Source organism: Sylvia atricapilla, chromosome 2 (genome assembly GCF_009819655.1).
Source record: "Sylvia atricapilla isolate bSylAtr1 chromosome 2, bSylAtr1.pri, whole genome shotgun sequence".
In the NCBI taxonomy this organism is placed as follows: Eukaryota; Metazoa; Chordata; class Aves; order Passeriformes; family Sylviidae; genus Sylvia; species Sylvia atricapilla.
The window spans coordinates 108102560-108118708 of record NC_089141.1 but is presented as its reverse complement, the minus strand read 5'-3'; the positions used below and the strand labels follow the sequence as shown (position 1 = coordinate 108118708).

General features: G+C 38.3%; 1 protein-coding gene across 5 annotated transcripts in view; it reads right to left on the bottom strand.

Moving 5' to 3' along the window:
- Positions 1–16149, bottom strand: part of USP9X (ubiquitin specific peptidase 9 X-linked) — a 97355-nt gene that overhangs the window by 56023 nt on the left and 25183 nt on the right. For all 5 annotated transcript variants that reach the window (XR_010743017.1, XR_010743016.1, XM_066314050.1 and 2 more), the window contains exons 3-11: positions 13341–13486; positions 12957–13036; positions 8884–8996; positions 8332–8550; positions 6987–7102; positions 6482–6733; positions 6266–6404; positions 4564–4716; positions 644–748 (exon numbers count right to left, since the gene is read on the bottom strand). Coding sequence is in view for 3 of the 5 variants with exons in the window: in XM_066314050.1 (XP_066170147.1) it covers positions 644–748; positions 4564–4716; positions 6266–6404; positions 6482–6733; positions 6987–7102; positions 8332–8550; positions 8884–8996; positions 12957–13036; positions 13341–13486 (1323 nt within the window). In the remaining 2 variants the exon portion in view is untranslated. The remainder of the gene's footprint in view (positions 1–643; positions 749–4563; positions 4717–6265; positions 6405–6481; positions 6734–6986; positions 7103–8331; positions 8551–8883; positions 8997–12956; positions 13037–13340; positions 13487–16149) is intronic.

Sequence of the window (16149 nt, the reverse complement as noted above, 5' to 3'; positions counted from 1 at the left end):
CATTTCAAACAAATCACTATGTGTTTATAAACATTAAACTTTATCTTCCTGAGACTGTTTCATTTTGAATGTAAGGTAAACAGAGAAAAGTTATTACATGATAAAGAGGAAGTTGGGGGAGCAGGGAACGGAAGTCCTTGATCTCCTCTGCTTAAAAGATCAAAAGTAGCACTGCCCAGTAAACCTGACAAAATCTACTCTAATGCCAGGAGAAAACCATAATTTACTAAATCACCAAACACTTCTTAATTTGCAACAAATGCAAAAAGGTATTTAAGACAAATAACTTATTTTGTTTGGAAAATTCTATATTCCTACGATTTCTAAATGTAACTAACACTACAGGCTTCACAGATCTGCATTATCCTCAAGTGTTCAAACCACAAAACAAAACTGTCTACTAAACAAACATAAGCAGCCTTTGTTTTAGGCAGGAAGTAAACAGAAAATCTCAGAAGGAGTGCTCATTAAAGAACAGCCTTTCTAGAATTAAATATTATAGACTGTTGCTAGACATTACCAAGTCTTTTAACACACAGAAAGTGAGCAAATCTAAAAGCAGAAAGAAAGACACTGAAAAAGCCACAAATTAACACACACCCTGACAATCCATTTCCTGGACACAGTCAAAACACAAAATTACCTTAAAACAATCAAACAGGTGATCAAGCTGTTCAGGAGAGAAATCCCAAGCTAATTTTGCGAGGAGATCATGTACATTTTTTACAATGGCTTCATGTTTTCCTGCCTGTCAGGAAGGAAAAGAAAAAGAATCCACCAACAATTCATATAAAGTCAAGCAGCAAGACATTCTACACAGTTTTTTCAGGCAGACTGTTAGAGGTGGCCAGCAAGAAAAGCTGATGCTGTGGGAGCACCACAGCAAACTGAATACTTCACTGGGAATTCATAATATTTAGATTTCCCTTATAAGTGTAAGTATTTAAGTGTGCTTTGTGTGTGTGCACACAAGTATTTATTTAGAACATAAATACTGCAGCATCAAAATATTTATACTTTTGTTCCTGCTATAAAATCAAGCTGGGACAGTGGACAAAAAAAGTCTAAAACTTACAAACTGGTATTTTAACGTGGTGGTTTTTTGTGGTTTTTTTTTTTTTTTTTTTTTTTTTTTTTTTTTTTTTTTTTTTTTTGCGGGGGGGTGGGGGAATGGGTTATGGTATGGTGGTTTTTTAAATAAGAAATTACTCAAAATCCACTCCTGAATTTCACTGAGGTGTTTTAAGGTGTAAACCAATTTTTAGTACTTCTACATAGTTTCTCAGGCTGAAGTACTTCCTTTGTGTTAGTGGATTCACAGACAACTAAAGCCTTCTATTACTAACAACTTGTTACCAGACAATGTTTTGAAGTCCAGAAGCTTTTAAACTTACAAATCTAGCAATGAAACAACAAAAGACAAGATGTTGAGTTTTATACTAGATAGGGTTTTAAGTGAGAGTTTGGTGTACATCACAATTTTGACATTTAAGGAGGAAGACGATGAGAGGAAAAAAACTAGTTCCATTTAACTCTGAGCATGAAGACAATTTTCTGCCCAGGCTTGAAAACACATTCTGCACTTTACATCTGCACTCAAAAACCAACAAATTTGGACTATGAGAATCAATATCTGATTTACTGTAGAAAATTTTGCTATAAGAGAGAAATAAAAAATGCAAAACAAATACCTAGAATACACATTCTGATGTAATTAATCTTGTACACTATTAAAAATACATGTATAAGCACTTTTGAAATTCAATTCCGACTAAAAACTTCCATCAGTAATTTAAAACCAAAACTAAAAACCAAAACCAGACTAATAGTTTTGTTACATGCTGTGCCTTAAATTCTTTATAAGGTGCCATAAATTTTTGTTTTAAAAAAAGTAATTTTAAGTCGTAATGTTTGTTTTCACATTATGGGTCAGATTACAAGAGGGGGAAATTACTAAACCTGTAATTCCACTTGACTTTGGAAAACATCATGTAATTTTTTTTTCCTCTTACCAGACTATTTCCTGGATAGAAAGAAAAACTGAAACATGCAGGGCAGAAAGAGCATGTAAAATATAACAAATAAAAGGAGAAGTATGGCCAGCTCCTGGGGGAAGCAAGAAGAACAAGAACAAGGTAGGTAACAACCTTGATCTGGGAAGTTTTTAACAGATATGGGGCAGCCATTAAGCACTGAAGGGTCTGGGGAAGCAAAACCAGACAGTGGGAGGAGGTAAGGAACCTGCCAGCTTGCTGCACAGGAACAGGGAAATGCCTGGGAAGTTCCAGTGAAATACTCCAGAATGTAAGTCATAAGACCTCAGCCTCTGCCATTCTGTATTTTGTACAGCTGGACCTTTACCTGCAACTCCAGAGGCTGCAACTTAATGCTTGCATTTAGAAACTTCCAACATTATTCCTTGAATCGAATACACTCCTATATTGTGAGCACTGGCTTTTTAAGACACTTCAATAAAATTAAAACTTGTGTTGCCTTTGAAAGGTAAAAGCAGCATAATTGAATTACTTTCAGTAATACTAAGAGTCTCAGGTGCATGCTCACCCTCGAAACCCAGGCTGCAACACAAGTGCTTGAGCCTGAAAGCAGAACCTCCCCACTGCTGCACTGAGGCCAAGCTAAAATAGCCTGTTATATAAAGCTACACAGTAAATCAACTCCTCACTACTGAATTTCATGCCCCAGCTGCTCTCAGGAGCAGTCATTTAATAAGAACTTATAAAAATTACTATACACAGGGAGTAATGAAGTAGGTGAAAATCATTCTGTATTAGCAGATTTTAGTACTCTTAATTTTTAGTCCATTATAATCCCATGGTTAAGGCCATGAATTAACCTGAATAAGAGTTACTTTCACACAAAAAAAGTACAGGGCAAAATTACAGCCAGAGCACTGCAGTAGCCACCTACTTGAAAGAATAAGAAGTGAGCAGAGTAAGATATGCATTTAAGGGCAAGGAACATTGCTTTTGATATTGCTCTTATTTATTCCTGATTTTTTTCAACTGTTAGGGTGGACTATGTCCATTTTTAAAGGGTTATTCACATTTTTCTGGAAGGGTAGAAAGTTTGACTTACACTAGCTTATCCACATGTCCTATTTCCAAGCACTAGGAGCAAGGTAATCGCTTGGAAGACTTTTTTTTTTTTTTTTTTCAATTTTAAGATTTTTTTCTCCTCTTATTAAAAGTGAGTCTCTAAAATAGGTAAAAGAGGCTTACTAACAGCAAATTAACCTCTCAACATTTTGTTGGGTTTTTTCCTCCACAGGTATCGTGTAGTCTGGAAAAATCTACAGACCACAAGCAGAAAACTAACAGTATGATCCAAGACCTTTATTCCAGTAATCTGAGTATTGCTCTGCTACATGACAAGTTTTTTAAAAATTTTTGGATTAACAGGACTTTGGGATAATAAAAACAGACTGTATTGAGCTTCAGCCTGTGCAGTTACTGCCATGCTGGAATTGAAGCCCAGGCATGATAAAGTTACCTGCAACACCAGAGACCTCCCCTACATCACCTGCAGTCCCAAGTGTTTTAAATGTAACCTGAAAACAACTCCACTTAAGCCAAATGTTATAGTCTCAGAACAGCATGGACACATGTAAACTGTGTTACCAAAATAACCAGACTTGTATTAGCCCTCCTCAAGGTAACTGAGCACCACAGAGCTGCTCACTGAGCTCTCCATCCCATAATGCCATGGGGGAAGAGAGTCAGGGGAGTGAAAGTAAGAAAACTCAGAATTGAGATGACATAGTTACTACAGAAGCTACTATGGAGAAATTTAACTCTGTCCCTCCCAAACCAGTACAGCCCTCCCTCTCTGTCTCGGAAACCACAGTTAGCTTTCCTACACTTTAAAGACTGGCCTGAGGACTTAACTGTACAATCAGAGTTTCACTACCCATTATTTATGTTTCTACCCTATTTTTTTAAATTTTCTGTATGCTCAGTAATTCTTAATGATTTTGTCTCTCCAGCTGCCTAGTCTGTGTGTTAAACTCGTGCAGCCCACAGTTAAGGAAGTCCAGCCTCCCCAGTCACATAAGTAAAAAATTCAACATCGCAAAATTTGTAATTTTTCAAAAATAATTATTGCAACACAAGGAAAAGAACTTGCAGTTAAACAACTTCTAGAACAGTCATTGTTATAAGCCTTACTAATCACACTCTGCCCAGGAAAAACTTACACAACTGTGGGGGATTCAGAGACTAGCAACACGTATTTCTTCATGCATTTTAAAAAACTAAGCTATCATGTATCATGTCTTTCTTTGCTCAATGCTGAAGGTTCCTTAATATTTAAAAAGGATCATCTCTGCACCATGTTCTGAACTGTTCCCTCAAGTTTACATAGAAGCTGACCCCTTCCACTGGAGACATTTGAGATGACAACTTTAAGCTCCAAGGCCTCATTTCATGTCAATTTTCTCTTTAGCTTTGTCTAACACAGAGCAGAAGCAGCCCAGGTTCTCTTCCCAACACGACACACAAGGACATGCCTCCTGTGCAGCAGCAGACAAGCAGTTGAATTATTTACCTGTGCAGCCCAAATGTTGTCAAGATCCTGCAAAGTGAGAGCTTTCTCTTTGATGACAAATCGGAGAATTTTCTCAAGTTTTTCTACATATTGAGGTTGATGAAGACTATCTCTTAATACAATTGATAAAATGTTGTTCTGCTGGATCCATTCCTGAATATAAAAAGAAAGTAGTGCCATCTCAAATTATTCATGTGCCATCATTGATATTTCAACTAGAAAACAAAAATCCAACCTGTTACAGAACTAAAAAGGTACAGCAAAACAGGAAGGCTTTTACCTTTTATTTCCTCTCTCTCAAAAAAAATCACAATTTAAAATAATACAATACATTACTTGACTATTATTGGAATCTTCTTCACTTATTATCTTAGGGGGAATTTTTTTTCATGTATATTAAAATCATGAACTTAGAGCATAAAATATTCAAACAATTTCAAACACAAGAATGTGAGGAAGAGTTCACTCTTCTATTCACGGAACAAAATTTTTATCTTCCAATTCACAGTCATTAAGAATCAAAACCAAATTATGACACTTCTAACTCTACTGGTACACCTACAGCATATCCCATAAAAAGGACTTAAGCTAGGACTGAAATATAAAAAACATTATTTAAATACTGTCACTTTTAGGGGTTTTGAAATGTTTCTAATTGAAACAGAGGCAAATATTCAAGTCATATTTAAGGAGATGCAATTTTCTCAGTGGTGTCACTGGCACGGTCAGACCATTTTGTTCCAAGTGAAGGAAAGCAGGATGTGCTCTGAGCACTCAAAGAGAAAACAAACATCCACAGCATCATAATTTCCAACAGTGTCCTTGATTAGACTTACAATATTCAAGCTGGTCTCATGTAATAATGGAATCTAGATGTTTTCAGTTAAAAACACAGGTTTTGTATGAGACACCAAAGTGTAGGAAATGTGTAAAAAAGAAACCTATTTCCTCATCTTGCTTTAAAAAGACAAAATTGCAGTTATTCTTTCTTGTCAGATGTCCTTTTGTAGATTACAAACCTCACAACAGGCGACCAGTCAGAAAGATGGGGCAGAACAGTGTAAAAATCACTTAACACAACTAGATTTCACAAAGATTAAGAGAAAAGAGTTCTTATTTTAGTTTTATAATTGCCTATTTTCATACTTCCCTATACATATATCCAAGCAACAGTATTCAAAATATGAAAATATTAATTAACACAAAAATGTGGTAACTAGAACTTTCTGTACCAAAGTGTCCAACTTCTGAATGTGAAAAGCAGAGCAGTCACATAGAACTCTAACAAGAAAAAGCTGAAGCACCAAACCCAGACTATATCCTTATTTAAATGACAGTTAAATTTCTAGTTACTGTGGCACTGAAATTTCAAAAGAATCACACTTCTTTTATCTAGGTTTCTCTGGGTTTTTAAAAACTCTCTATAAAACCCACACTATTCAAGGATCTGTTTTGGAGCTATGTTTTTAGCAGCACTGGGAAGTAATTCTCAGCAGCAGCTTTGACACAAATACAGCATTTCTCCACAGAAAGGCTACTATTAAAGTGCTTTATTACCATCCCATGATACCTAATGTTTCTAACACTGTATGTGAAAATAAACAGTGTGTGCTGGATCCACAATATAGAGCTACTTCTACAGCTGAAGTACAAAGGAGAAACAAAATCTAGGTGGTGAGTTTTACTGAAAAGGAGCACTTACTGCCATTCTTTCAGCTGTGAGCCACTCTTCCTCTTCAGGATTACCATGTCGATGAGTGTAGTATGACACACTGGATATTACTTTGTTAACTTCATTTAGTGCATTCATTTTACCATTGAAAGAGGAAATTTGTAACAACCTGTGAGAAAAATGTAATGTAAGAAGTGTGGAAAAAAAAGTCACCAGTGGCATATTATATTAGGAGTAGCATCTTACCTAAGAATCATTTTTAACCTAAATATTTCTAAATTTTTTACAGTTTCTTCTTGTCCTGGAACTCTTGAAGCTAAGTTCTTTAGAGATTTGATTATCATTGACAGAGCATCATTTTTGGCTTCATTCTTTGCTTCTTTTTTCAGTTCATCATCTGTTAAATTTTCTAAAAACTGTGGAACCATTTCTATAATTGGAAGGAAGTATTTCTTCACTGTATGTAATGTTAAAAATTCAAAACATTGTCCAAATGGCCTAAAAACAAAGAAAAAAAAAAAGGAAAGTGTCCCAATCAGTAGTCATTCAATATTATGATAGTAAGGTGCAATTATTTAAAGTAACTTATATCTACTTAGAAGCACATGAATGGTGAAGGTAGACACAACTAGCTAAAGAGATGGAACAAAAGGAAGTGCTTCAATAAAATCTAAGCTCTCTGCTAACACCATATTTTATACTGAGTCCAACTTTTGCAAATGCATAAATCATTATTTAGAAAAAAACTTACTTGATGAGAGCTGCAATGATCTGAACATTCAATGCTGATCCACTCATGAATCGATCATGCAAGATCTGAAATCCATTTAATGTGCCAAACTTGTTGATAAGATCTACTAACCAACCCTGTAATAAAACAAACAGTTATTTTCTGCTATTTACAAAGTGCCATCTAGAAATACTTGACAGTACCTTATAATAACAAAATTTGCTTTAAACGTGTCTTTACACAACAGTTTACATATTCAGTTTTAAGGAAATGCTCAGAAACAGAAAACAAGATCTTTTCTGTTATCATGTCAAAGAGCAGATGCTGTATAAGAGTTTCTCAAAGAAATGTATTAGATCTATAGGAATAAAATTGACTATAATTTATGGCTGCTAAATTGCTACAGAAAGTCTGACAGTTCTGGTATTTTTTTCTTTGTCCTGGATGTGATAATGCCACATATAAAAACGTTAAGAATGCAAAGTAACATTCTTCTAAACACAACTAGAAATGCAAGGGAAATCCAAGGACACTGGAGTTTTTTATCCTTGGTTCTTGCAAGTCAATATTCAGCAGTTCTATTAAACAAAAAAAAAATTAAAAATCTAACCTCCCCAAGAATATTTAATATACATATAAAGAAGTAAACAAACAAACAAATAAATAAATAAATATTTTTTAAAAATCAGTTAACTCCTGAAGTCTTATCAATGCCATTTGGAGATCAAATGAGTCTGAAAACTTCAGACTCAAGAACCAGAATGGATTGCTAATCTTCACTTCCAGTTAAAAAAAAAAAAAAAACAACAAAACCAAAACCCCAAGAAACCACAACTATAAAAACAAACAAAAAACCTAAACAAACATACAAAACCCTTCAGTATCTCCCCAAAACAAAACCCAACCAAACCAAATCCATGGAAAAAACCACACTGACAGTAGTATCTCATGTCCAACTAAAAACATTTCTTCCACCATCGGAAACTGTAAGGGAGGAGAGAAAATTCCTACTTTATCACATAATCTTCTCCTCAAAATGTGTCACTAACAAAATTTCATGTCAAGTGAGAAGGTAAATCCATCAACTGGCAAATAAGCCAATTAACACAGTAGGAATGGCATTCCAGCAGAGTTGTGCCAGCTTACCACAGAAACATGTGACACAGTTTGATTGTGGACAAAGATAGGAAGAGTTCTAAGGGGAAATGTACATTAAATCAGGAGTCATAAGCAGCAGAACATCCTAGTGATAGAGAGAATGAAGAGGGCTCTTGCCCCTCACTCTAAGAACACTTCCCTACAGCTGCTGTGCCATTAGGTAACACTGCATAGAATAAAACCCACAGGTCTGGAAAGGCTCTCACACCTTTGGTGATCGTGGGTCAGGAGGACGGGCATAAAGTTCATCTTCGGCCAGCTGGACTCCTGCAGGAACAGTTTCTGAGGGACGAGTACCATTGTATAGATGGAATTTGCAGTGAGGATTTAAGGCCATGGCAAGAAGTTCAAGAAGGGGAAACCAATCTTGGGACAACTTGGCCACACAGAGTTCCACTAGTCGATGAGTGTTGTTAATAATACATCTCTGTTAATAAAAAAAGGAACAAGTAAGAATGTGGCAGGGGACTGTACAATGAATATGAACTATAAACTCAGAACATACACGGTTCCAGTCCTCCCCAAATAATCTCTCATGTTTTATTTCCTTCCAAAACACTGGAGGCAATAAAATGAAACACTGACAGAAAGATGACTCCCCATTGCCTGCCCAGGTCCATACAAGACTTTTCTCACAACTCACTACTGAGTTTTAAAGATTAGATCCAGTTTTTATAGTCTCCCCCTAATCACAATGGTAGTCTCCTTCCTTATTTAAATTACCATGCTCCTCAGAAATACAACTTAAAAAAAAACTCACATGAATCTCAAACTTCCAGCCGCTCACTGCCTCGTCTGTAAGGATTTTTGTGAAGGATATTGTTAACCCATCTCGAAAAAATCGCTGGCATGCTTCACTTTTGACATCAAGGCCTATTTAAAATAAGAAAGAATAACAAACTATTAGACGTGGAAGTTCATTAGTTGTTACATGAGCATTTTGAATGCTGAAAGCAGAGATTTGGTGTGCTGGTGTTGATAAGTGCTCAGTAGTTTATACAGGGCTGTGTTTTGATCTGGGCTGGAAACAGCGTTGGTAACACAGGGATGTTTTCTTTACTGCTGAGCAGCACTTTCAGATCCAAGCTTTTCCTGCTTCTCACACCACCCTGCCAGGAACTGAGCTGGGGTGCCCAAGGATCTGGGAGGGGATACAGCCAGGACAGCTGAGCCTAAAGGACCACAGGGATGTCCCAGACCATATGGTGTCATGATCAACCTCCAGAGCTGGGCAAGAAGGAAGGGGGAGATGTTAGAAGTGATGTTGTTTGTCTCCCCTAGTCACCATTACACATGATGGAGCCCTGCTGTCCTGGGCATGGCTGAACACTGCCCAAACATGTGCATGAATTCCTTGGTTTGCTTTGCTGGCACACAAGGCTTTTGTTTTACCTGTTAAACTGTCTTTATCCCAATCCATGAATTTTTAAACTTTGGCCTTTCTGATTCTCTCCCCCATTGCAGCAGAGGGGCAGTGACAGAGTGGCTGTGTGGTGCTTAGCTGCTGGCTGGGGTTAAATCACAACATTTGGACTTCAAAGGTTTGGTGTTTAAAGTTTCAGAATCAATTTTAAACAAGGCTTGGATGAAAACAAACTTACATAAGCTTAAATGGACAAAAAACTCCATAGATTAATGTTTTAGTAAACATTATGTTTACTAAATTATGTAACATTATGTTTTGATAGATATGCTAGCAAAAATAACAGTACTATCTTTCTCTTCCATTCTTCTTTATGTTCTCCCTTATCTACTTGCTAACAAAACCAGTGAGTGAAGAGGGGTAAAAATAAGCATTTCAAGGAAATGCAGAAGATACAGCTTCAGTAAGGAATTCAGTAGTGGTCCCACAGAAATGCAGATGAATCCCCTTGAGAGAGATGGGGATGGTCTTCAGTGCTGGAAACAACTCCCATTCTTGGGGTGGCCTAACTTTTGGATGCTCACGTGCCCATGCACACACAGATTTAATTTTTTTTGTCACTAGGGCCTCCCTCTCTTCCCCATTCCATGCAATTCATCAAAAACACAGATTTGGGACAAAATCTTAAGTTTATACTGTGTAGTGAAATCTCATTTCAGTTTAAGTAAGTTATAAATTCCAGAAGTTGCCTTGCATCCTGCTTGCGTGTGTCACATTGTAAAGTTCTGGCAGCACATTAAAAACTGAGTGTAAATGTTAGGAGCAATAAAATTCTTTTGAAAGAAAGAATGGAGAATATTCTTGCCTATAAAAAACAAAAACCTTAAAATAAACCATTTTTTAATCTTTTAAATTTATAGTTTCCAATTCACTAGGACATTTATTTCTGGAGCAAATCTCATTATTAAAAATATTCTGTAAGTATTCCAGATTTATTGTGAAGATAAACATCAGTCTAGCTATTAAGTGCTATTTTTCAAATAGGTTTTCTTCTATTAGCAAGTAACACCAGACAATCTGTTGATAGTTTCATGGCTTGTTGTTTAACAAAGAAGAATAGATCGATGCCTACACATAAAAAGAGAATTTTCCATAAATGGGTGCATCTGCCAGGAATAATGCAACTCACAGTCTAACAGAATTCACACTACTCTGTCAAATTTGCTCCTTTCACTTGAAGGTGCTAATGCTGACATTTCATTCATATACGTACTTCCAATTAGTTCAGTTATGTCCCTGTCAATTGTAGTTTCTGGAAAGATTTAAAGATGGTGCAAATATCACTCTTATAGCCAGGGTCACAAAGAAACAGCTGTGCTGCAGTCACCTCAGAATGCTGATGGCCATTGGCCACAGTAGGAATAAAAGCCATTTAAGAGCCCTAACAACAAGAAAATGGTGCTTGACAAAAATACTTACTGGGGTCTTCCTAGGTTTTGTTGCTTCAGAATTTAAATAAGATACAGTCAGAAATACAGAGTTTATGTAATTCAAAAGCTGGTTATTTTTCAATCTGTCCTTTCATGTCCTCCTTCTGGAAACAGATCTCGTCAGAATATGAAAAATTCCAATAGACAGGTAGTAAGGACTCAAATTTTAGATGTCACAGAGATAATGGAGCAGTTCAATCCATTAAGAAATACACACAACAGAACCATTTATATTGCTTCTCTATATATACCCCACTCTCAAACAGTGTCTGCCAAGCCCTGAGCTACCACAACAGTGTCAGTTACACCAAGTTACACCCTATCATATTCCTTGGGAACTGGAAGTTATTTAAAAGGAACCACATTAGCCATCATGTAACTGCAAGTAGCAAAAAACCCTCCAAAAATCTAAGATGTAGCTGTAAAGATAACACAGTAAACAACTACTTCTAAGAGCTTTCCTTGTTTTCTCTTTATCCAATAATCCTTGTGTACACACACAGGAATTTATTTAGAGGGGAAGGGGAAACATAATTAAGTAGCAACACAGAAGTACTTCTTAGAATTGCACACCAACAACTTAATAAAAATGAAACTGCAAAAACATAAGAATATGTTTCCACTGTTTTTCACAACTTCAAGAGGAAAAACAAGCTTTTCTTCTGGGGAACTTTCAACTAAGCCTGATGCTTTGGGGAAGTACATTGATATCAGGAGTAGCTCGAAATCTCGTTCTGCTCTTATTACTTCACTGCATTGACAGCTTTTAGGTTTGGGTTTTGTTTTTTTTTTTTTTTTTAAAGATGACTTAACAGCTGGCAGAACATACATCTCCTCTCTCACAAATCACAAGCAGATAATTTCTTCTTACTGCACTGTTCCAACAACACAGACACAAAGGTGGCTGCACTTTCTTTAGAAAAGCTGGCAATTTTTTTCCTTCAGAACAGATGTGATCCCTTGAACATCCTACACTTGCTTGAGGATTCCTGCCAGACTCAGCTACACACAAAGCCACCAATTCCAACACAACTACAGCTGATAAATCAGTGTTGGCAACAATACGTCATTATTCTGTGCTGGATCGCAAAGACGCACACTAACTTTTGTTCCTCCACAGAGTGCTCCAAAGCAACAGAGACTTAAAAATCAAGACAACCCAGAATATCATAACCACAATCAGCTTTTTAGTCTTAAAGCTGCTTAAGAATAATATTTATTAACATGAAAATTAAGTTGTCCTGGGCCAGCGCCCATGCAGAAGAAAGAGCAGGCACTTTGTATGCATGAACTATATTCAAAATACAAAGAGCTGGTAAGTGCAGATATCCTAAAAAATTGTTTTGCTATGACTCTTGCTATTACTCAAACACAAGCAACCTCCCAGGAGAACAGAACTTTCCAGAACACACGGCAAACCTGTCAATCTGACCAGTATAAATTTACCAGACACACACTGTCCTGATATGGAACCCTCTTACTCCCAAGCCAGACACCATCAAGCACTTAGACTATTAGTCTAAGCCATGCTGTTTAAGATGCTAACTTTTCTCTGACATTCTTAAAGGTGTACATGTGCCAAATCTGAACAAAAATTTCTGGCAAGACATTTGAAAGCTAGACTAGAAACTTATTAAAAAATAAAACCAACTAGAATTCTTTGAGTTTTAGCATCTGCTATAAGACCAAACCCACTAGGTTTGATATCAAAGTGAATACAGAAAACAGGTATGACAGGAATTACAGGATTTTTACATCTCTGAGCTTATTCAACTTCCCTACTGCTTTTAAGGCACCTATTTCCAACAACATTAATGACTTTTTTAAAGTTCTCATCTGTGAAGATTCTGCACAGCACTCTGGCACAATCTTCAAGACCAGGGTTGTAACAGAATTTATTAACAATTTTTAAGCCTTCACCAAGGATTGAAAAGAAGAATGTTTGCACACCAATCCAATAATCAAATGTCTTTCAGTTACCTTTTTTACTTAGGTCAATAGCAGCTTCTAGAAGAACTTCTAATTCCCCCTTCGGCAATACAGGAACAACCCATCGAGGCCTATATTCAAAAACAAACAAACCCACGTTCAATTGTGCTTCTGAAAAATTAAGAATTCTTGACCCATTGTAATGCTTTTAAATATAGGCTCAGTACATAGATTTATAAATGCCTTGACAAGTATTGCACTAACCAACCCAAACAAAACCGCATTCTGCTTCAAGCTTTTTTCTCTTTACAACTTTAACCCAATAAAAAAAATCACTTTAAGAAATCCAGTGAAACAAAGACACAAAAATTCTGATTCCACTGTCAAGACATTTGCACAAATCATCCACACCTTGACAAGAAAGTGTGAAAATACCTGTTGATCATGTCATCCAACTTTGCCAGGTCTGTGTGTGGAAATGCAGGCTCCTCATCTTCAAGCTGGGGTGGAGCATCAGCTTGGCCCTGCTCATCAGGCGGGGTAGCTGGGGAGTTCTCATTGGAAGAATCAGGTGAAGAAGTCTAAAATTGGGATGAAAAATACTTGAAGTACAACCTGCACTTGTTTTGGCAGTTTTCTGTCATAATGTATCCCAAATAATCCTCTCAAGTACATATCAATATAAAATATATTGATTTCAGATTTATTAACAAGAAACAGAGCATAAAATGTGCTGCATTTTTTCTATCTTGGCAGCTTAAAAATCAAGCAACTCTCCCAGTGAGGAAAGTGGGATTTTTGTGGTAACAGCTTCTACTTTCAGCAGATCATTTTTCCAGAAGGTGAAATAAATACACTGAAGCTCCAGCTTTTACAAATCTTGTCCGGAAAAATTGATTACTTTAAGCAGAGATATAGCTTTCAACAAAAGCAAAAAAGAAAACAATAATAAAAAACACTTTCTTAAAGAGTTTGCTAAAAATAAATGACTCATTAATATAACCATCTACTAATCAACCTCAAAGAACATTACTGTTAAATCCACTTTGATGGGCCATGCAAAACACAACACATTTTGCAAATGTTGCTTATTATTCATACACACAAATAGTATGAACTGACAATAAGAACAACACTTAGGAAGACAAAACCTCAAGAACATTTTTCTCCTGCTGCACCACATCTGGTTGGCAGGGAGTGTTATTGTCTTCACAGCAGCCTGTAGGGTGCTGGGTTTTGGATTTCTGACCAAAACAGCACTGGGAACACACCAGTGTTTTGTCTGTTGGTGAACAGTGCTGACATAGATTCAAGGCCTGTTTTTCTCTTTGACTCCTGTCAGAATTCAGACATAGGCAGGAGATACCATGAGGGAGAAGCAGGAAAGGCCACCTGGGATCTTGTCAGAGTATGAAGAAATGTAATGAGGAAAGCTAAGGCTCAGCTGGAATTAAACCTGGCTAAGGATGTCAAGAGTAACAACAAGGGCTTCTTCAAATACATCACAACCAAAATAAACACACAGGAAAATGTGGTCCTGTTGCTGCCTCAGCCAGGAGACTGGGGAGGAGGTCTAGAGGAAGGAAGTTTCTTTTGGTTGAGAAGACTGGGTAGAGACCATGTAATTAAACCTCATATGCACAGGTCCATGGGCCCTGATGGGATGCACCTCCAAGTGCTGAGAGAACTGCTGGAACCACAGTGAGGCAGGAGAGGTGTGTGAGGGCTGGAAGAAAGCAAATGTCACCCCAGCTTTCAATAAGGGCAAGATAGAGGACCCAGGGAAGTATTGGCCAGTCAGCCTCACTTCAAGCCCTGGAAAGGTGACAATAGTTCACTCTGGAGGCCACCTCTACCCACACGGAAGACAAGAAGATAATCAGGAGAGGTCAGCACAGATTCACTAAAAGTAAACCATGCTTTGACCACCCTGATTGCTTTCTACGATGAAACAACTTCCCGGATGGACGAGGGGAGAGCAGGGGATGTTGTCTGCCTCGACTTCAGCAAGGCTCTGACACTCCCTCACAGCATCCACATCCACAAACTCAAGAAGCAAGGACAGGGTGAGTGGACAGTGAGGGGGATTGAGAACTGGCAGACCCCAGAGGTTGATAATCAGTGACACAGGGCCCAGTTGGAGGCCTGTCACCAGTGGTGGCCCCCAAGGTTCAATACTTGGCCCAGAACTGTTTAATCTGTACATCACTGACCTGGGTGAGGGCAGATGCCTCCTCAATAAATTCTCTGGTAACACAAGGCTGGGAGGAGAGGCCAATACCCCAGAGAGACCTGCAGCCCTTGGGAAGGACCTCAACAAGATGAAGAGATGGGCACAGAGCCTCCTGAAATCCAGCAAAGGCAAATGCAGGGTCCTGCACCGGGGAAGAACAACCCCAGGCACCAGGACAGGCTGGGACTGACCTGCTGGGAAGCAGCTCTGGGGAAAAGGACATGGTGGACAATGAGTGTCCCTGAGCCAGCACCGTGTCCCTGTGGCCAAGAGGGTAAATGGGATCCTGGGGTGCATTAGGGAGAGCACTGCCAGCAGGTCAGGGAGGGGATCCTGCCCCTCTGCTCAGCCCTGCTGAGGATCACCTGGAGTGCTGTGTCTGGTATGGGGCTTGTAAGTACAGGAGAGATGTGGAGCTCCTGGAGAGGGTCCAGCAAAGAGTGGTAAAGATGATGAAGGAACTGAAGCATCTCACTGAGGAAAGGCTGAGGGGACTGGGCCCATTTAACCTGGAGATGGCTTAGAGGGGACCACATCAGTATCTGCAGAAAGGTGTCAGAGCTCTGCTCGGTGATGCCCAGCAATAGGACAAGAGGCAAGGACAAGGGCAAAAGCTGAAACACAGAAGTTTCACCTGAACACGAGGAAGAACTTAACAGTGAGGCTGACTAAATACTGGAATTGATTGCCCTGAGAGGTTGTAGAGCCTCGTTCTCTCGAGATACATTGTCTGGTCACAATTCCCAGTAAGGTGGTCTAGGGAACCTGCTTGAGCAGGGAGCCTGGATTAGATGACCACCAGTTGTCCCTTTGAACCTTACCCACCCTGTGATTCTCACTTTGCACCCAGCAGGGCAAGAGGCTGGGAGGGGACACAGCCTGGGAGAGCTGACCTCAAATGACCCAGAAGATACTCCATGCCACAGAGCGTCACACTTGGCAATAAAACAAAGAGGTTTTTTTCCCAAGGCAGCTGTTGCTTGGGGACTGGCTGGGCATCCATCAGCTGGT